This window comes from Sciurus carolinensis, chromosome 13 (assembly GCF_902686445.1).
Source record: "Sciurus carolinensis chromosome 13, mSciCar1.2, whole genome shotgun sequence".
Taxonomy (NCBI): domain Eukaryota; kingdom Metazoa; phylum Chordata; class Mammalia; order Rodentia; family Sciuridae; genus Sciurus; species Sciurus carolinensis.
In genome coordinates this window covers 3779322-3802004 of record NC_062225.1, presented here as the reverse complement: position 1 = coordinate 3802004, position 22683 = coordinate 3779322, and the positions used below count along the sequence as shown (strand labels likewise).

The 22683-nt window shown below is 37.7% G+C and overlaps 1 protein-coding gene across 3 annotated transcripts in view; it reads left to right on the top strand.

Annotated features, from left to right (window-relative positions):
• Zc3h6 (zinc finger CCCH-type containing 6) overlaps positions 1–10906 on the top strand; it is a 58813-nt gene extending 47907 nt beyond the window's left edge. For 2 of the 3 annotated variants that reach the window (XM_047521941.1, XM_047521939.1), the window contains exons 8-12: positions 1728–1837; positions 2488–2741; positions 4245–4738; positions 5049–5291; positions 8434–10906. In XM_047521941.1, coding sequence (XP_047377897.1) covers positions 1728–1837; positions 2488–2741; positions 4245–4738; positions 5049–5291; positions 8434–9917 — 2585 coding nt within the window. In that variant the 3' untranslated portion in view covers positions 9918–10906. The remainder of the gene's footprint in view (positions 1–1727; positions 1838–2487; positions 2742–4244; positions 4739–5048; positions 5292–8433) is intronic. The other variant, XM_047521940.1, reaches the window with a different exon arrangement.
• The last annotated feature ends 11777 nt before the right edge of the window (positions 10907–22683 follow it).

Below are 22683 nucleotides of genomic sequence, written 5' to 3'. Positions count from 1 at the left end.
GGACCTTGTTTTTTCCAAATGGTTAACTCACTGTCTCACCTTAACTAATGTTTAGTACCTTTGGCTGGGTGGTATGGCACATGCCTAGAATCCCATCTCTTTGGGAGGTTGAGGCAGGGGCTTTGTGAGTTTGGGGTCAGCTTGGGCAATAGAGCAAGTAAAAGGTACTTTGACCAGATCCTAATTTTTAAAAAAATACACAATTCTGCTTCCTATCTCTTGTGCTATTTAACTATTCCCCATTAACAGAGTATGTTGATATTTGGTAGAATATATATATATATATATATATATCCCTTCTTTATCAGATGTTATAGTATATTTGTCTTATTCAAGAAAAAAAAAATTTAGATTTGATGTAGTTCTTTAGAAACTAGATACCTTATTAAACTCAGTTTCTAAAAGTTTTCAGTCTGTTCTTGTGGGTTTTTTCATAGTCATGCCATTTGTAAACAGTGATTATTTTATTTCATTCACAGTATTTATACCTCAGATTTCCCTTTAATTGTACTGTGTATGCTTTTGGAATAATGTTTAGGTTATAGTGATTGTGGAAGACGTGGTTTGATGATAATGTCCTTTTTGTTTTGGCTTGTAGCTGTAATTTTAAGACTGATTTTTAAATATCAAGGAGGTAAATTCTTATTTTTACCAAGAATTTTTTTTAATTTAAAAAGAAACAAACAAAAAAAGGATTTTGAAGTCTTTTTTTCTTCATGGTATTAGGGATTGAATCTAGGGCCTTGTGTATGTTAGGCAAGTACGCTACTTCCAAGTTACATCCCATGCTACAATTTTGAATTTTGAATTTTATGCTCCAAGATGATTGTATGCTTTTTTTCTCCTTTGATTTTGTCATTATGATTGAAGTAATAGGTATTCCCTGGGCCTACACCACCCCAAAATGATATACTTTCAGTTTTCTTCCAGATCTAATATTTTCTTAGAAGTTTGTTTCTAGAAACTTAAGTATGACATATCAAGCCTCATTATTTTCATCATAGATATAAATTCTTGCTATAAAATTTATATATTCTATATATTTTATTGTAGAAAGTAGCAACACCAGGCTGGGGTTGTAGCTCAGTGATAGAGCACTTGCCTAGCATATGTGAGGCACAGGGTTCAATTCTCAGCACCACATAGTAAAATAAGTAAGAGAAATCCATTGACAACTAAAAAAATATATATATATATTTTTAAAAAGTAGCAGGATTTACATAATTATACTGTAGTATTTGATACAATCATTATCATTTTTTCTTTTTAAAACGTGGTTTCTATTTTTAATAGAATAATAGATCAAAAATTTTTTGAGGGGCTGGGGAGATAGCTCAGTTGGTAAAGTGCTTGCCTTACAAGCACAGGGCCCTGGGTTCGATCCCCAGCACCGCCAAAAAAAAAAAAAACTTTTTGAATATTTCTGTATAATTAAAATATTAATCTTTAAAAAGGCAATAAATTATCTATATAGTTATAGAAGCTTCAGCATATTATACCATATAGTTCTATTGATTTAGTATAATTTTTTATTGTAGTAAGAACACTAAATATGAAATCTATCCTCTGAACAAGGTTTTAAAAAGTACAATACAGTATTGTTAGCTATAAGCACATTGTTTTATAGCATATCTTTAGAAGTTAATTATCTTATATAACAGTTACATTTTTAGTTTAAAAAAATTAGACCTTGATTTTACTGTCTGTTCCTTAATATTTTTGTTTACATGAATTCCCATGCAAGTTTTATCATAGTGGAGCAAAATGTTATCAAGGAGACAACTGTAAATTCTCCCATGATGATCTAACAAAAGAAACAAAGAAGCTTTTGGACAAAGTGAGTAGCATTATTGTACCTTGAGTATTTGTTACATTTCTCCACAGATTAATTTGACTTGTATCATATTTTATAAAGTAAATTTTGTGGAAATCTGATAAGATATTGAGGATTTGTTATTTGATGTTTTATTTTATTAATATCACGTGTTAGAAAAACTGAATTTTACTCGATTAGGAATTAGGAATTTTCAATCTTTGTTCTGCATTTAAAAACTTACTTACTTTGAGCAACATCCCTTACCTCTTGGAACCTCATTCTGTTTGTTTTGTTTTGTTTTTGATTGGGGAGGAGAATGGTACTGGAGATTGAACCCAGGGCACTTTACTGGTGAGCTACATCCCCCAGTCCTCTTTGTTTTTTCGTTTTGAGACAGGATCTTGTTAACTTGCTCAGAACAAGTGGATGCTGGCCTCGAACTTGGAATTCTCTGATCTCAGCTTCCCTGAGTCACTGAGATTAATTACAGGCATGCACTACTGCACCTGACTGTTTCATTCCATTTATTGAAAATAAGGATTAGCTACCTCTGACCCATTTCAACTTTAATAATGTATTTTTCTATTTCTAAACTAGTTAACTAAAGTCTTCACAGTTTTTAATGTGAGAAAACTTATTTTGAAATAGTAATCTTTACCCATTATTTCTAGGTGTTGAATATGGATGAAGAACTTATAAATGAAGATGAACGAGAATTAGAAGAACTTAGAAAGCGTGGCATAACTCCTCTTCCCAAACCACCTCCTGGAGTTGGGCTTCTGCCAACCCCACCAGAGCATTTTCCCTTTTCTGATCCTGAAGATGATTTTCAGACAGATCTCTCTGATGATTTCAAAAAAATTCCATCTCTTTTTGAAATAGTTGTAAAACCAACTGTGGATTTAGCACATAAAATTGGGAAGAAGTAAGTGAAAACTTTGCAAATGGCAGAAAATTTTCCCCTAAATATTTATATTAAGATACTAAGTTGCATTTCAAATTAATTGTGCAGTTAACATAAGGTAGAGATAACATCTGGCATGCACTCTTGTTCTTTGTCCCCACTTCAAGAATCCGTGTGTGCGTGCATGTGCATGCACGTGTGTGCAGGCTGGGAGTAGAATGCAGGGTCTCACAAATGCTAGATAGCACTCTACTTCTGTGCAAACAATTGGAGCACAAATGTTTCTTAAACCCCAGGCACTCAAAACAAAACCTTGGCAGAACTTCAGAAACCTGTCAACATAGGACACTGCCAGGTGGATGGATTGGCATTCCTCCCACCTGATTATGAGCCTACATTTTTATTGATAATATCTTCAAATAGTGGATAATATGTCTCCAGTGTGTTTGGTTCTTTTTGAAAAGTAGTTTCTTAGGCTATTAAAGGAAAACCTGTGAGTAAGCTCGCTATAGATTTCCATTTTTTAACAATACTATTCCAACTCTGCTGCCCATCCCTTAGGGTCTGTGCACCATAAGTCCCTTACTGATTATTTTTTCAACCCTGAATACACAGGGAAGCAATGAGGTCTCAGCAGATGAGTAAATGTCACGATTAATGTGAACCATTAAAGTTAAGAAGACAAGTAGGTCTACTATTTTGCTAATATTGTATAACAAATCCCAGGTAATAACATAAGAGAAAGAATTTAAGAGTATAAAGATCAGAAGTGGAGAGGCAGACTCATTATTGGCAGTTTCAGTAAACCCAAAGGATTTCACTGACAAAACTATTAGAAATAGTAAATTAGAAACCAAAGGATAGAGAGTTCAGAGCCAGCCTCAGCAACTTGGTGAGGCCCTAGGCAACTCAGCAAGACCCTGTGTATTAATAAAATGTAGGACTGGGGATGTGGCTTAGTGGTTAAGCACCTCTGGGTCCAATCCCTAGTACAAAAAAAAAAAAAAAAAAGAGAGAGAGAGAGAGAAATAATAAATTAGCAAGGTGTCCAGAAAGAAAAGCAACAGAGACTAGAAGCCTTTATATGCCAGCAATAACTCATTAGAAATTATATTGAAAAGTTGTATATATGAGTATGATTCTAATTTTGTTGTAAGAAAAGTGTACATATGCCTAGAAAAAGGAGAGGACAGAACTGATCAAAAATTTCATCTCTGGATGATGGGATTAGAAGTAATACTTATTTACTTTTGTACTGTTCTGTGTTTTCCAAAATATCTGTACTAATGAATATGTTTTAGAACAACCAGTAATAAGCAGTAATTTTTAAAACTGAGCTAAAATGAAAACAAGAGGCATGAGTAGTGTTTCCACTTAACAGATGATATAGAACAAATTGTTTGTTAAACACATGTTATTCTGTTTGGATATAACAAATCATACCCAGTATCTATTTATGTGTGGAAATATTCTTATTTGTCCCTTTTCTTTGAACTAAGAAACATCCTTTTTTTCTGTCTACAGACCACCAGCATTTTATAACAGTGCCTCACCACCAGGACCACAATTTCAGGGAAGCAGTCCATGTTCTCAGCATATCTACAGTTCTGGGTCAAGTCCAGGTCCTGGACCTAACATGTCTCAGGGACGAAATAGTCCTGTGATGCACCCAGGCTCCCCTGGACATCACCCATGTGTAGGGCCTTCAGGTCTGTCAGTGCCACAGAGCCCATCTGAAGTTGTAGGTCCTCACAGTCAAGCAGGAGGTCCTGTTCAATCAGATACACCCTTGACACCATCAAGTGTGAGTGGGGCTTACCACTCGCCAGGCTTTCCAGGACATGCTGTGAAAGTACCCAGAGAGAACCACGGCTCTCCAAGCTCATCATACCAGCAGATTCCTGGGGAAATGCAGCTCAACACCAATTATGAGTCCCTGCAAAACCCAGCTGAGTTTTATGATAGTTACTATTCACAGCATGCTGTCCATAATTTTCAGCCTCCCAATAACTCTGGTGGTAAGTTTACCTTTTGAAATAACTCATTTCTAATTTAAAATATTGAGTTCTATTTTTTTGTTAAAAATATTGATAGAAATGTATGTTTTAAATAAAGCCAAATGAAACTGTTGCTATTGAAATCTTAAAATATGTTCTCATTTCACCAAAACAATAGAAAAAGTAGAACTTTACATAACTTTTAATAATACTTAAAAGTTACATAATGCCTAGAGAATCCAGTGTGATGATTATTAAAATTTCAATCTCCTAGGTCTCTGATGGAGTTTGTGTTCATGCGGTGTCTGTCTCTTCCCTGTTATGTCTGCAGATGGGATGTGGCATGGTGAATTTGCCCAGCAGCAGCCCTGCATTGCTGAGGATTCACCTAACCTGGGGAGTGGGCCTGACACCAGTGGCAGCCTGACAGGCCATAGCCAACTGTCTGCTCCAGGTCTCCTCCCTGCTGTGCAGAGAGCTCTTTTCCTCCGACTTACTCAGAGATACCAAGAAGATGAAGAATTAGCTAGCAACCACCCTCAGAGGACACCAAGCAAGGAAGAGGGTATGTCAGGTACTTAATAGCATTTTACCTATTTGACTACATTGAAGTGTGAAAATTAGTTCCTTTGAACTATCTACAGTTAGCCTCATAACCCCCATCTTTTTAGAACTGCTTGCAATTTCAGTGACATTAATGCTTTAATGCTTTAACTAATTGCAGGCAGGCATGCTGGTGCACATCTGTGATCCAAGCAACTTTGGAGGCTGAGGTAGGAGCAATCACAGGTTCAAGGCCAGCCTCAGCAATTTAGCAAGGTCCCAAGCAACTTAGTGAGACTGTGTCTCAAAATAAAAAATTAAAAGGGCTGGGGATATAATTTAGTGGCAAAGTGCCCTAGGTTTAATCCTCAGTGCCTCTTCCCTCAAAATAATAATTAATTTCAAAAGGTTTGACTTGAACCTATGAATACATTTAAAACTGAAGTTCAAGACCAAGGTGGATCATATTTGCAAGCAACTAAGATTTTTCTTTTTTCAGGAAGAAAAGAAATAAAACAGAAAAAAGGTGTCTTCAAGTTTGGAGATTTTGACTTCTAGCTCTACTTCAGAATGATTCAATTATCAGAGAAATTTTTATGGACATAGAGTATATACTTCTTCTGTGTTATTAAGAAATACTATTTTGGTCTGGGGATATGGCTCAGTGGTGGAGTGCTTGTCTAGCATTCATGAGGGCCCTGGGTTTGATCCCCAGCACCACAAAAATAAAACCAAACCAAAACCAAAACCAAAAAAAAAAAATATACTATTTTAATATAAAAAGATCATATGGAAACAAGTTTATCTTAGTATTTTTTTTACATTGGTAAGTGTACAGCAATTAGTTTATTTAGGTAAGGTTGAGAAAAGTTTAATATATTCAGTTCTTCTTGTGAATTACAAAATTTATATGTTTGGCCACTCTTAAACATTAAATTTATGAATAACCATGTAAAATTAAGCAACACTAGTGTTAAATAACTCCAAGCTATTATATGAACATTATTTGTGACATTTTCAAAGAAGGTAACATTAGCTTTTCTTATATCTGACATCACAAGAAAATGAGGGATTCCTAATAAGTGAATTTCCTATACAATTTAAATTTACTTCTTTTAGTGATAAAACTTAAAATAAAAACCATTTTTTACAAAATGTTTATCGCCTCCTACTACAAACAGATTATTTTTCAATAGTGGGGATCAAATCCCGGGCTTCACACGTGCCAGGCAATAGAGAAGTGCTCTTGCACCAAGCCACATCCCCAGCCCTAAAAATAATCACTTTAATGGTAATCTTTCTATTAAGTCTTACAGACTTTTAAGTTTTAATAAGCAAGAAAATTAAAACTTGTAGATGATAAAAATTATATACTGTACCATTACATAATTGGTGATGAAAGTTGTTTGCTCGGTGTACAGAAATAATCTTGAGATGGTCATGGGCGCAGGCCTGTAATCCAAGTGACTCAGGAGGCTGAGGCAGGAGGAGCACAGGTTTAAGGCCAGCCTCAGCAACTTATCAAGGTCCTGTCTCAAAAAAAAAAATAAATAAATAAAAAGGACTAGGGATGGGGCTCAGTGCTTAAGCACCCTTGGGTTCAATCCCCAGTACCCCCCCCCAAAAAAAAGAATCTTGAACAGCTAGATTTGTGTTTGTATTCATTTTTATAAATCTTAATGTTCTTTTTCTCTTTTGATAAAAAGCTATTAATTCTGTTCCTAATATCTGTTTTCTGTTGGGCAATCTCTACTCTTCTCTCCATGTATTACTCTGTTCATTCCAAAAAAAGGACATCAGACTGCTTATAAAATATATTGATATGAAAAATAAAAAATATATTGGTATGAAAAGTAAAGATAGAAGTAAGAACTACTTGAGGAGTGAAGTTACTATATAGAAATATTCAAAATAGCCACAACTAGTAAAAGTGAATCACTAGTCCAATTTTATGCTTCCTGGAGGTTAGAGAGGAGGGAAGAGAAATCTAGTGTCCAAAAGTGAATTTTACAGGCACAGAAATCTGAGGAAAACTTTTTGGCATTGTGAGATATACATACATATGTACACACACACATACACACACATGCACATGTACATATATACAAACATACATATATATGTGTATATATAGATTTTTTTTAAAGCCAAATCTTACCCTAAATAACAATGCTTGCTTTTTGTAAGTACTACTCTGTTCAACTAATCCCGTAATTAAAGTTTCATGTACTAGGTAAAGGTGAAAATATCTACGATAGTCTACTGACCCAAGATGTTCTAGGATGGATATATCATATCCCTATATAGATATATTGTATATATGTATTAACTGTAGATAATGTGTGTATGTATGTGCTATGTTTTGACTGGGATGTGAAGAGTAGATGCTCTGTGGCCAGTTCAGAACCATCCTGTGTAAGCCGTCATGCAGAGAAAAGAGGACCACTCTATTGAAGCATCAGTTTGTAACCCCTTCCTGCACTGCTAGAGAGCATAGCTCCAACAGCTAGGCTCTTCCAAAAGCTGTGTCTAGCCCACCCTACTTCTAATGGTTTGAGGAATAGTCCAAAAGTGTTCTTATAAAGTTAAAGTATACAGTTTTTTTTTAGGAAGTAGGTTTATTTGTTATTTTAATTTAATGTTTAAAGAGCTAATATATTGCTTTGATCAAACATCTGAAAATATAATAAAGTGTTAATAAGTCTCTACCCTGTCCCTTATTTGCTCAGTTTTCATTACTCCCTTAACCATCATTATTGTGATCTGTTTTATTTCCAGTCCCTTGTTATCTTGATAAATTCAGAGTTATGAAGCTGAAGGATTGCTTGAAGAGAGTCAAAACATTTTAGAATGCCTTCCTAAGAATATTTTTCTCCCCCCTCCCAATTCTGCCACACACTTGTGAGTTTCCTTTGACCAGTTAGAATGAAAGGTCCTGACTTTTCTCTGACTGAGAGGATGTATACTTGTTTCAATATCTCAGGTCCTCCTGTGTAGAATACAACAGCTGATTGTTAATTACCTTACCATATTTTATCTTGTTCAGTACGGAAACCTGACATTTCTATCGTGGATTTTCTTGAAGTTAGACTACACTTATTTCACTTATTTTATTTATCTTAAGGCCAAATTGAATGCTTCATTCTTTACAATAAGTTTTTGTCTACGTTTAGATGATACAGGTAACTGGTATTCCAGCAGTGAAGAGGAAGAAGGAGGCAGTGTCAAGTCAATACTGAGAACATTACAGAAACAAACAGAAACATTAAGGAGTCAGCAGCAACCTTCCACAGAACTCAGCACTCCTACTGACCCGAGACTTGCTAAAGAGAGAAGTAAAGGAAGTCAAGTGGTTGACCCGAGACTCAGAAACATCCCAAGGCAAGACATTAGAAAGTCTTCTGAGTCTGTCCCAGTAGATCTTAGACTTGCATGGGATCCCAGGAAGCTAAGAGGGAATGGAAGTGGTCACACGGGTTCTTCTGTTGGTGGAGCAAAGTTTGATTTACATCATGCAAATGCTGGTGCTAATATCAAACAAAAACGAGGAGATGATGATGAAGAAGATACAGAAAGAGAATTGAGAGAAAAAGCTTTCTTAATACCTTTGGATTCTCCACCTGGCGTAACACTGCAGGATCCAAGGTCACAATTGAGACAGTTCAGCCACATCAAAATGGACATCATCCTAACCAAACCCAACTTTGCAAAGCACATTGTATGGGCTCCAGAAGACTTGCTTCCAGTACCTTTACCTAAGCCTGATCCGGTATCTTCAATCAACTTACCTCTTCCCCCTCTTATAGCTGACCAGAGGCTCCATAGGCTGTGGAACACAAAAGGTGACCTTCAGCAAAATCCACTGTCCACAGATCCAAAATCAGCAGCCAAAGCCAAACCTACTCCAGCAAATAGAGAAGGCTACTTAGAACAATTTGGAGACTTGCATAGTTCAGGAGGTAAATTAGGAGATCCTAGATTGCAAAAGAATTTTGATCCCAGACTTCACAGACTGCCCAGTACTGAGTCTCATCAAGTAGGTATGAAGGAATCACATACATCAAAGAGTGCCCCTCAGTTAGCCAGATCAAACCCCGGTTCATCACAGCCCTCAGGGGCAGTTGCTAGCAGCTCAAGTCCTGGGACCCTGCCTCCATATGCCCCTAAACTTTCCTCTTCAGCAGGCCTTCCACTGGGAACTCCAAGTTCTGTCCTTAGTGGTATTAGTTTATATGACCCTAGGGAGCAGGGTTCATCACCTACATCAGAACTAGCCCCAGCTTCTTTAGGAGAAAATGCAGAGAACCAGAGAAAAAGTGGTGGTTTAAAAAATAATGACAAAATAGAGCCTTGTCCTGGAGAAGCAATCCTGCCACCAAAAACCACTCCAAATGTGGAAGGCACTGTTACTGGGCCAGCTGACACACAGGCAGATACTCTCAGGAGCTCTGGGAAGGTTCAGGTCCCAGCAGTGCACAGTCTTCCTATTCAGGCCTTAACGGGCTTGATTAGACCCCCATACAGTGATCCAAGGCAGGTGAGGCAGCCGGGACAGAGCAGCCCGACTCCAGACAGTGAGCCCAGTAGGGAAACGGATGACAGATCTCTGAAGGAGGTTTTTAAAACTTTTGATCCGACAGCTTCACCATTTTGTTAGCTATTGTGTAATTCAACAGTTCTTTTCACTCTGTGACTGTCGCAGTCCTCTGCTGTTTTGTAACTGGTTTACCTCTATAGTTTATTTATTTTTAAATTATAAACACTTTTCAGCTGCTAGTATCCGAACCACATGAAGATATATCCTCTAAAGCCTGTGGTATTTTATATGATATTTTTATAACTTTAAGAGACCGTAGTAATTGATATAGAAACTTATATATCATGTTAGCTTCAATAAAAGTCCTTTTGTTGTAAATAAACCATCATGAACTCAACACTCTGCCTGAATATATGCCAGTTGTCTTTCGTAATCAATGTTTAGATCAATGATTACCACTTTTATATGGTTGTTTAGTTTCAAGCAATATGATATACATTACTTTTGAGAAACAGTATTTTGACTAGGACCTTCTCTATTTGTCAGCACAGAACTGATTAGTATGCTAATTAAAGTGTAAAATGAAGTCAAACATATAAAAATTATAATTAGCAGAGCAGTTCATGTTCAAGGGCATCACTTTTGTTAGTATTGGCAATATTATTTGTGTAAATGAAACATTTAAATGTCATATTTTAAAAGTATTTATTGTATACTGTATAATAGAAGTTGGAGGTACATAAATAGAATGTTTTGCTAAAGTGAAAAATTCCCAAGTTCTCTGACATAACTTTTTAAAAATTTAATTTTTCATATTCAGTGGTCATGAGTTACTGCTGTTACATTATGATGATGTATTTCAATGTTTTTGTTTTTAGTGCATTAATTTATATTACTTTTTCAAATGAAGTTGCTGCAATAACTGTGTTCATCATGACTTTGGAGATTTTTAACAAAATTTTAACAGATCCAGTGAGTCTGTAGTGATTATTACATTGACAATGTTTTAAATGTCTAGGTTCTGTATTTTTTTCCTGAATCACAAGAAAACAGGGAGATTGCAGGTATAGTCAACTGTGTATGGCCACCAATAAAGAATCTCTTTCAGATTTCACCTGACTGGTATTCTGTAACAGAGGGAATTACCTTGTGTTTTAAGTATTTAGTGTCCTCATAGTTTGGAAATCTAAATTGATACAGCAGTTGTGTTTTATGAAAAATAACTTGTATTCATTCCCATGTATTTATTGCAGTATGTAAAATAATGAAACTATTTGTTTTATTCATTTATAATTTATAACTTAAAAGTATTATGCTGATACTCATATCTTGAACTGCAGGCATATGGCACTGTTTGCTGGTAACAACTCCAGTAAGCAACTTGAAAATGAGCATTTCATTATAAAAGATAATAAAAGTAGATAATAAAATTGGTCCTTGGATGAAAACATCTACCCTTGAGAAGTGATTTTAAAAATACACAGAAAAATATTTGTGTGGGAACTGACACACAAATAGCATATGGTTTAGTAATAATGCATATCCTTTCTAGTCCCTTCTTCACTTTGTTTTTGTGCTTTGATTCCTGGTTCAATGGTGTTGCAGTTACATGAACAAGAACTGTGCCACCTGAGGAGGTCACTGTATTCTCAATGAGAATTCTTGCTGTTCATACTTTGGTGGCATTTGTTGCTTAAAATGGCCCTGGATAACATTTTAGGTCTAAAAAGTATGGCTTAAAGCCACCATAGAAAATATTTTCTGATTTGTTGTCCAAACAAATATTGTTAATTGAAAAGATAAGAAAGTAGATAAATCTGATTAAAAATACTCCAAAATAGTATAATTTACTCTCTTATCAGGGCAAAATCAGTAAATTGCTGAATTTTGTAACTTGAAATTTTTAGCAAATGTTTAGTTCATGTATTTTATCATCATGTTCAGTAATGCTATTTTAATTGTCAAAAAAGATAATCTGACTCGTAAAATATCAAAATAGGATTCAAACTTTTAACAGTTTCCGTTTACTTATTTAGTTACATATTTATTGATTTAGCAGTTCTGAGGATTGAAAATCCTAGGACCTTGCACATACTAGGCAAGCACTCTACCACTGAGCTACATCCCTAGCTTTTAATTTTATTTCAAGACAGGGTTTCACTGAATGGCTGCTGCTGGCCTCAAACTTGTGAGCCTCTTGCCTCAGTCTCCCAAGCAGCTGGGATTACAGGTATGTGTCACTGTGCCCTGCTCAGAAAATCTTTTTTACTACTAAAAGAGATATTTAAGAATTAAAAAGTAAGGTTTAAAAGTCATGAGTGCAAATTATGCAATGTTCATTTATTCAGTATTCTTGAATCTTTACTATGTCTAGTATCCTAGAGGCATTTTTGCAAGAAAAGTGGGACTTAGTTTTAATTTTGACAATGTATTTTATGTGAAAGTGTTTTGTGTTTAAAATGATTGTTGCTTATTATACAGCTTTTATTGATATAACATTAGCCTAGGGGATATCTGTCAGATCCTGTCAACAGATTCTTTAAATGTTCTTTTTTTTTTCCTATTTTCTCACAAAAATATAAGAAGTAGCAGTTTCCCTATGAACAAGCTCTTCTTTAAGGTGGACTATTGTGTTGTCTTAGAACCTATGGAATTTGATTTACACTGTCACACTGAAAAGTAATGTGTTCTTAGAAGCTACACATTTAGAGATCACAGACATACCTACCTTGTGTCTTAGTTTTTGGAGATGCTCATCAATTCGGATGCCACTTAGCTATTCATACTGGTTTGCACAGAAGTTGTGAGCCTGTTAATTTAATATTGAATCAAGTGGGATATACCAAGGTCTGGAACTAGGACGCCAGAAGATCATCATCATTTAGATTTAGCAACTACTCTCCCGGATCTTGCTTCTGAACTTCAGAAACAAAGGAGAGGTTGGAGGGATTTCATGCTGCCTCCGCAGCTGGGTCTGTTTCTGAGTGGATACGCTCTGCCGCCCGGAGAGCAAAGCCCCGTGTTAGGGCACTGAAGGCAGCCTGACGGTGGAAGGAGACATGTAGAGGCTCCATTCGTCTCTTCAACTGCCACAGGCTGAATTGTAGTGTTCCTCGCTAGTCCTACTTATTCCAAGAGCAAAAGAACAGTTGATTAGTAAAGAAATCTTGTATGGGCTGAATTAAGTGGAGAGGAGGAGAGAGGACTCTCAAGGACTGGGAGTTAAGGACAAGGAATCCATATTCTTGTTCTGAATTTATTTCTATGAAGTTTATCTCAAAGTTTTCTTATCTGTGAAATGGGCATAATTTTGACTTATCACATGTTTGATGAAGGGAGGGTGTTAGTTATTTTTGTAAAGTATTGGTAAATATAAAATTGCTTTATGACCTTCACAAATATAATTGTTTTGCTACCATTCAGTTGTATTAGGTTGTACAAAGTCCAAAACAACACCATGGGATTTGTGTGATTTACCAGTTTTATGAAGTTTGAGATGATATGCACCGCAGATACTACAGCAGAATTGCCTGAGAAACTCTTTCAGAATATTAACCCAGAAAGTAAGCCGTGTCCTTAAGTACGGGTGTATCGAAAGACACAGGATTTTCCCACTGGAGCTGTGTAGACTTGCAGTCTCTTCAAGAGCTGATGTTCCTTTCCATTTTTTTAGGTTGGATGTTGATGGAGGGTTGAAAGGCTATGACGGTCCATGTTGTGCAGTTGTTTGCTTAAGTCATAGTGAGTGTGGACAAAGTGACCAACTCATTCAGTGTGAAAGCCATTTATTCCTAGAAAAAAGGTACATTATCTTCGACCTCTTGGTACATATTTCTGCAGGCATGTGGCACCTCATGCCTGAGTGACCACATGCTTGATAAAGGTATTTCTATTTTCTTCTGGTTAATGGCAGCTAGAAGTCAGGAAGTTCCTAGAGATGTGGTTATAAGGTCTTGGAGAAGCTGTCAGAACCTTCCCAAGGGTGTGACACAATGTCACCATGGCCAGGTTTTCCCTGAGTCAGGCTTGCCTTAGAGGGCAGGTCTGCAATCAGGCAGTCGGCTGTTGGGCCCCTGCTGCCTACAGTGATCAGGCTTTCTGTCAATCTCATCTTACATCTTTTGGTAATTGTGTTACCAAAAATGACATGGCAGTACTTGATATGTTAGAAATGAAGTTCAATAGAATATATAAGCATTACTGAACTATAATCTTTTAAAATGAGACAGTTTAAGAAAGCTAAGTTTTGACAAATGTAACCAAACAGGGTCTAGGTGTTTTAAGCTAATTTCTTCACTTATGTGTTAGAATTTAGCATTTATTTAGTGCCTTGCCCCAAGCGGTTTAATGTGATTGGCAGAACCAATTTTAGTAGCCACCAATCACTACATTGTTGGGGTTTTGTGTTTGAGTATGTTATTTATCTGCATCTGTAACAAAGCCCAAATTAACTTGCTTTTTTTGGAAAGGATACAGACTTAAGAAAAGACTAGGGTAACATCAATATAGTATTAGAATTTTTAATGTTTAAATAAGAAACAAAATGTATATTTTCAACCCTATGCATTGCTTTTGGAAGAAGGACCCATCAGTGTCTCCAGAGCAACAAATCTAGTTTTGGGCACACAGTGGGTGCTTTACTAATTGCCGGTTGAAGACTTTATGGCAGGACGGTCCGTGATCATGTTAGAAAGGGTGCAGCTCATCAGCTAGACCTCAGTAGACCAGGAATATACCACCCACTTGGGTTATCCCTGTCCCCACCCTAAACAGTGAGAAGGCAGGTTTATGACAGTTTTACTTGGGAATTAAATATTTCCGTGATGAATCTAGTATTCAGACGCCTCCTGGCTTACAAGGTAGTCTCGTTTGCTCCACAGAAGTTTGGATAGATCAATCATTTATCCTATACATCTATGAAGAATTCTTTCTATAACCAGATAAGGAACTGCATAGTAGGAGTCTCTTTTCCTCTCTCTTTTTTGGGAGAGGTAGGTACTGGGGTTTGAATCCAGGGATGCTCTACCATTGGGATATGTCCCCAGTCATTTTTATTTTTTACTTAGAGCCACAGTCTCACTAAATTGCAGAGGCTCAAACTTGCCATCCTCCTGCCTCAGCCTCTCGACTTGTTGGGATTACAAGTGTGTGCCATGGCACCCAGCACATTCAGTTTTAAAATTTTCTAATTTCTTCCTTTCTACTCCCCTCAAAATGTCAACTAAAATTATGAAGATAGGTCTAATCTAGTGAATTATCAAAACATTTAAAATTCCTTTTATCCCAATATTATGAACCCTTTCAATTGAGTTAACTTTTGATTTCTAAGCCTTGGATCTGTTTTTAAAACACCTTGGGAATCAAACAATATGGTACAGTTAGAACATCATTGTAGGCATAATGGAAATCTTTTTCTTTAAAGAGGACTCAAAGAGAGTTCTTGAGTTTTTATAATAGTATTTTATGGCATTATTATTTATCCTTGAATTGTCTTTTTTTTTTAGAGTTTGTAAGAAAAAAGTGAATATACAGCTACTTACCACATTTTAGAAAAAATTCGCTCTGCAAGTTATCAATCCCCTCACTTCTTGGTTCATTATAGATTTTATAAACTCTGTGTATATGTGTATGTGTGTGTGTGTGTGTGTTGCTGGGGATGGAACTCGGGGCCTTGCACAAGCTAGCAAGTGCTCTCCCACTGAGCCACATCTCCAGCCCTTTGTCACTGATTTTAGTACTTTCGTAAGGGTATTAAAGTTGGAAGTATGGGAATCTGCATTCTCTAGTACTTTATCAGAGGTCTGATTTATAGCATACTGTAAAGGAATTAAATATATAGAGGCCTGATTTTTTAAATAAATTAACAAAGTTGTTTCCAAACCTCCATTACCAGCAATACCTTCAACTTATTTGCCAATGATAGACTGACATTTTATATACTTTTTAAATAGAGAAGGTGAAATCAGTAAATTGGCCATCATTACAGGTAAGAGGTTTTCACCTACCTCTCTTTTATAGGAGTTTGTCCTCCAGATGCTTGAGAGGGAACTCAAAATAAGAATATTTTTTCAAGAGGCAGAATTATAGTTCCTTATAAAAGTGACAATCAAATAATAATTTGTACACTTAACTTGCCAAAGTTTAAAGCATTCTTATATCCCTGTGCTAAACCTGCTGCTCCATCCACTCGCATTCAGAAAGGGCTCAGGCCCTACCCTGAGCTGCGGGGCCTGGGACCTCGTGTTTCAGGTGAGGGCTCCTGTGCATGCAGAAGGCAAGGACACTGGGGACCCCAGGATGGAGCATGTGTGCTGAGGGTGGGAGATGGCCAGACAGGATCACCCATTTCCTGTCAGATCCACAAATGCAGTCTGTGGGCCGAGAGCCAGGTCACACCTATTTGGTATGAGGTGTTTTGTTATTATTTTAGTTCCCCAAGTTCTGTGTCAAATGTTGGGAAATGCCACTGGACTGTCTCACTTCAGAAGGTTTTGGTACACACCAATTTGGTAGATTAAATTGTTAATCTACTGTTTGTTCAAAAAGCACCAGCAAGGGGTATTTTTTTTTTGCTGAATTGATCAATTATCCTATTAAGGACTAACAAATTACTTGGTAAGATCAGGATTACCTTTTCTTCTTTTCATTTGTTGATAAATTTCCAAGATGCATTCTGCTGTTGCAAGTTTCTGTAATGTTTTTCCTGTGACACCCTTCTATTGTCTGAATTTAAATTAAAATGTTTCTAATAATATCTGTTTGGCAGTGTGTTGCTTTGCTTTGATAAATCTTCAGCATTTAGCCACAGAATATAGGGAAGTCATGTGCACAAACAAGAGGTACACCTGGAACGCACCCCAGGCCTTCCCAGAGGCCCTGGCACTAAGCTCTCCTGGAGTTTATCTGTAGTCCAGGGAGACTACACTTTACTTCACTGTGTCGGCTGACACTTAAGGCCCTGTGTCCTGGCACTGCCTTCGTCCAGGAAGCATCTCTTACATTTGCTTCAATTCATTTTCTGTTAAAAGATTTGAGTTTGAAAGGTTGCTAGTAGATGAACTGCTTAAAGTAGACCAGGAATTTGGGATCAAAATAGAGTCTCATCACAGGAAAGGCTCTCAGAGCAACTGCCCGGGGTTCTCCCCTTGGGACCCTTGGACGCCTTGACATACAAGCTTCCTGTGTCCCAGTTTCTGAGACTGCCTTATCTGACCCTTAGGGCAGTTGGGCAGGGAAGGAGGACTGTCAGACTCCCTGCCATCCCTTTCTCTTCTCTGATCTTTAGGCTTAACCTTACTTTTTTCTTACAGCAGTTTTTACCTTTCTTGTTTTTATTTCAGAAAGAGACATATCTGTCCTGCCACCCACTTTCTTTTTTTTGGGGGGGGGTGCTGGGGATCAAACCCAGGGCCTTGTGCTTGCAAGGTAAGCACTCTACCGACTGAGCTATCTCCCCAGCCCCTGCCACCCACTTTTAAATCTTGATTTATCTCCTTCCTCTAAGAAGTTGCTTTTCTAGGCATTCCTTCTCTGTTCATTCTTGGGACTGTAGCAACTGCACCCATACCTAAAGCCAATAAGCAGTTACTACATGTGACAGAGACTAGGTTTATTCTTTTGCCTTAAACAACTAGAAAATGCAGGAAAATCAATGGAATCAGTAATATGGAAAAGAGGAAAACAGTACAGAAGACAGTGAAATTAAAATACAGTTATTCATGAAGTTCAACAAAATTGATGAATCATCAGGCACAGTGATCAGGAAAAAGAGTGACAGAAGATGCAAATTAACTATATAAAAAGTGGGAGATGTGTTGCTGTATCTTCCATAGATAACAAAAGAAAAATGCATAGATACTACAAACAGTGTTGTGCCAATAAGTGTGACAACTCAAGTAAATGTTTACAGCAGTCTTACTCAAAGTAGGCTCTAAATTGGAAAATCCCAAATGGCCATCAACTGATGAATGACCGAAATGTGTGTATCCGGACAATGGTCATATTTGTCCATAAAAAGGAAGGAAGTACTAATACATGCTACGATGCAGATGAACTTCTAGAAACTACGACAATGAGCCAGTCACAAAGAGTCACATGTTGTATTATTCCACTTACATGTAATGTTTAGGCAAATCCATAAAAATATCTGCAGAAAGTAAGTAGTGGTTGTTTGAGCTGGGAGGAGGAGGAGGAGGAGGAGGAGATTATGATTAAGAGGTGTGGGTTTCTTTTGGGGTGTTGAAGGTATTATAAAACCATTGTGGTGATGCATGGATAAACAACCATTGAGCCAGACAATGTAAACGTGTAGGTCATATGATAGATGAATCAATACAGCTGTTAATCAATATGAAGCAGAAAAGATAAGGGAAGGGACAAACAGGTGAAACAAGTTGAAAGATGATAGGTTTAAACTCAGTGGTATTGGTGATCATGATATAAGTGTTCTAAGCACCTTTATTTAAAGGCAGAGATCATCAGATTTGGTTAAAAAAAGTAAGAGCCAACTATATGCTCCCTATAAGAAATCCACTTTACAAAGGTACAAATTTGAGAATCAACTGAAATGATATGCCATGTAAACATTAATTTTAAAAAATGCCTGGACAATGTAGGTTCAGAGTAAATAATTTTACCAGGAATAAAAAGTATAATTTCATAAAGGAATGAATTCATCAAGAGGACATTGTGTTTATGCACCTAATAATAAAGATTCAAAATGCACGTGGTAAAACTCACTAGGCAAACTCACCTGTGGTCACGGATTCCAATAACCCGTTCTCCATTAGAGTTGATGAAGCCATAGAATGGGAATGAGGAAGGACAGAGGAGACCTGAGCAGCAGTGTCAGGTGACCGGGGCCAACTTGTGTCCACAGGATACCCCACCTAACAGCAGAGCCCACATGGTTTTCTAGGGGATGTGGAACATTCACCAAGACAGAACTAACCCAGCTCAAAAACAAGGCTCTAAACATTAAAAGGATTCAAGTCGAACAAAGAATGTTTTCTAATCACAAAATCATTAAATTAGAAATAAAAGTAGAAAAAGTCTGGAAGTTTTCCAAATACTTTAAAAAACAGTTAAAAAAAAAATCCATGGATGAAAGAAGAAATCAAAAGGGAAATTTAAGATGTACCCTGAGGGCTGGGGTTGTGGCTCAGTGGTAGAGTGCTCACCTAGCACACCTGAGGCACTGGGTTTGATCCCCAGCACCACATAAAAAAACTAAGTAAACAAAATAAAGGTATTATGTTCATCTACAACTAAAGATTTTTTTAAAAAAATATATACCAAGAAAGACAAAAATAAAAACAAAATTTAGGATTAGCTAAGTCAGTGCTTTAAAAAGTAGAGCAGTAAAAGTCATACTGAAAAGAATGTCACAAAATAATGACCTCGCGGGCACGGGTCGGCGCCGGAGGGGTCCGGGAGCCTCCCCGCGGGGTGCGGGCCGTGTCCCGACCTTCCGGGGTGAGCACCGGAGCCGGCTGGCAGCCACGGCCAGGAAGGGCCGAGCCTGAGCGCCCGCGCTCGGCTAAGCGGCGCCTGTGCGTGTGTGAGCGCCCAGCGAAACACCTGTCAGTGCCTTGCGTTAAGAGCAAACTTGCACGTTCAATTTTAGTGTCTTCCCTTTCAGAATGAGTTTTCGTATGTGGAACGCATTACGGGCAGTGTACTGGAAGTGAGAACAGAAGAATCAAATGGTTGCACTTTCACACCACACTGAAGTCAAATGTCATCCATGACCCATTTCCAGTGACCCAGCTGGGGATCCAGAACCACTTTGAGCAGCGTACACCACAGGCCTCCTGCAACAAACTGACAACTGTTGGTGTTTCCATTTTTTCATTAGCCTTCACCCTAGTCATCTTGGCAGGAATGTTCCCAAATGCAAGAGTGTCCAGTAGTGGGATTTTCCAAGCTACTGGTCAGGGACACAGCTGTATAAATGATGACCACCTGCCACAGAGCCTGTCCCAAGTAAGTCATTATGATAATCTGCTACATGATTTTGGAAAATTTAATTCTGGCTTGATTATGAGTAATAAAATGATAACATGTTTAATGGCCACACTAAAAAAAAAAATAATAATAATGACCTCACATTCAGAAATGTGAAAAAATATACCAAACTAAAGCCAAAATTATCAGAAAAAAAGGAAACATTAAAGGCAAGAGAAGGACTTGATGAAACAGAAAATGGGGATCCAGTAAGAAAATTAAAAGACACATTAAATGAATGAAAAGATAAGCTATAGACTAGAAGAAAACATCTGCAATTACATATATCAAAAAAACTCGTATCCAGAATATATAAAGAACTCTCAAAAGTCAACAAGAAAAAATATAAAATGGTGGCAATAAATTTAAAAGACACTGCCATTGAAGGCAAATATGTGAAGTGCAACATCATTAATAATTAGGAAAATATAAATTAAAACCATGAGTTACCATTGCCTCCTGTTATAATGGTTAAAATTAAAAAGACAGATCATAGTGACAAGGCTGTGGAGAAGCTGGAGCTCTCGGACACGCTGATCAGATGTTAATGGTACAGCCACCTTGGGACACAACTTGTCAGTTTCTTTAAAAGTTAAACCCTCACTAGCACTACATCCAGCCATTCCACTGCAAGATGTTTTCCTGAAAGATGGAAGCATTGCCTGTTCAAGGACGTTCACAGCAGATTTATTTGTGACAACCCCAGACCATGAGCAACTCCAGTGTCCATCAATAGGTCAAAAGATAAAAATTGTAGCCTCTTTGGGTTTGGGCCATTATCCAAATGACACAGTTCTCAACATCATAATTCTGAATGTTGAAATCCAAAAGGATCAAAGTCCTAAAGATACCATTTTGAAAAAAGTAATTTAAGAATTTTTAAAAGACATTCATTTACGTTTCCAGTAGATTTGAGAAATGTGAAAATGCAAAAAAAACACTTCATCGACTGCATTATACAACAACATAGATATTTTACAAGCATAAGCACGTGGGCATACTAACCACAGCTGCTCAGTGCACCAGATACGACCAGACAGCATAACCAGGAAGAAGTAGATAAAAGTGAGACATGGAACCCTACTGCCGGTAATCCTGTGCACCCAGCTTCCCGACTGTGGTCGTCAGAAATCCCACAATGGATACGCTGTCTTCAGATGGGATCACTCCAAAACCACAGTGGGTCGCCATCTCTGTCAGTTGCCAAAGGGCTGAGATCTCAAGAAATTATCCCTAACAAATGATACAACAGATCTAATGGTCTAACAAATGTACAAAAAAAGGACACCTTTCCACTTATTAAAAAGGTTTTGACACTTTTCCATAGATGCACAACACTTATACACGTCAACGTCTGAGTTCACTTTCACAGAATCAAATCTGAAAAAAAAAAGTGTACAAAGTCTAAATACAATTTGAAATCTTTACAATGTTTACCTCCAATATTGGAAATGAAGATGAAATGTGTATCACAGTGAGTTGTCATAAAAATGCTGATAATTTAAAATAGTGGAAAACACTTATATGAGAAAATGAAACAGAAAGTTTGACATGTGACCGTGTACTGCCGGATGGAGGACCGACACTTGGACAGATGTGTCACCATCTCCTGCTCTGTTTTAAGGAGCAGAGCCTCGTTTCTTGCAGGGCCGGTCATCCGCTTCCCACACGGTGCTGCGCTTTCTGACGATCTGTGGTAGCACACAGAAATGAGCATGCGCCGCCAAACCTTTCCATCTTTGGTGCCAAGCCTGCCTGTTTGCATTAGCAGAAACGCACCCACCAGGCGCTCGCAGAACAGACTTGGCGGGAACAACACAGGTGCCCAACAGCAGCACCCAGGCGCATCTCCTTACTCTGCTGGGCGCATTACTCTTGCTGGAGCTGGTCTGGTTTCTTCAGACTCGGTTTCAATCATGCAGCACTCCTGAAATTCATCCGTGGGAAGAAGTCAGTGCAGAAAGGCGACACATTTTTAAACCAAAGTCTAAAATGACCCTTTGGGTGATCCTTTTCTTAGAATGCTTTTCCTACCGCTCTTACATAGTTTTTTTCCATGTGGGAATTGCAGTTTTGAGGGTTTCAACTTTCAGGATTTCAACATTGAAGGTTTTAATCTTTCAGTATTGGGATATTTGGGATTTTGATCTCTCCGGGTTTTTTATTTTTTTATGACACTTGGATTATGTTTTTCCAGATTATGGTTGCATGGATAGATTCTCATGGGCCACGAAAAGGAACGGACCGCTGATCCATGCAGCAACTTGGCCTGATATCAGGCCAGAGGGGGCAGAATGAAATTTCATAAAAATTCTAGAAAAATGCAAACTAATCTTTAAATGTCAAAACAGATAAATGGTTGGAGGGACTTGGTTGGAGGTAGGAAGGGGCATAAAGGAGAAATTGCAAAAGGACCTGAGGATACTTCAGGGGTTATCCACGTGATCATTTTCTCAATTGTCCTGATGGTTTCATGGGGCATATGTGTCAAAACTCATCAAAGCATATCTCATTTTTTTAAAAAGCATAAGAAAAATTCTTGTCTTTACTGTAAATCCAAAAACTACTCTCTCCCTGGATAATGGGAAACTCAGTCATCCAATGTTGACCTGGATGGTTGAATTTCTTGAGAGCTGCCCCAGGATCCAGGGGGTTTACCTGGTTCCCCTCAAATAAGCAAGACCTCTGCTCCCCCCTTCCTGTCCCTGGACTGAGACTCAGTCCTCTGTGCCTGGCCCTGGTGGTCCAGCCTCTGAGGTGACAGTTCTGGTCTCCTCAATCCCCCTTTCCTTGTTTCCTTAAATCTTCTGTGCACGATGCTGAGAACTGAAATATTCCACAGACCCTGGCCAGGATTAGCTCCTCCCCATCCGGATTCACC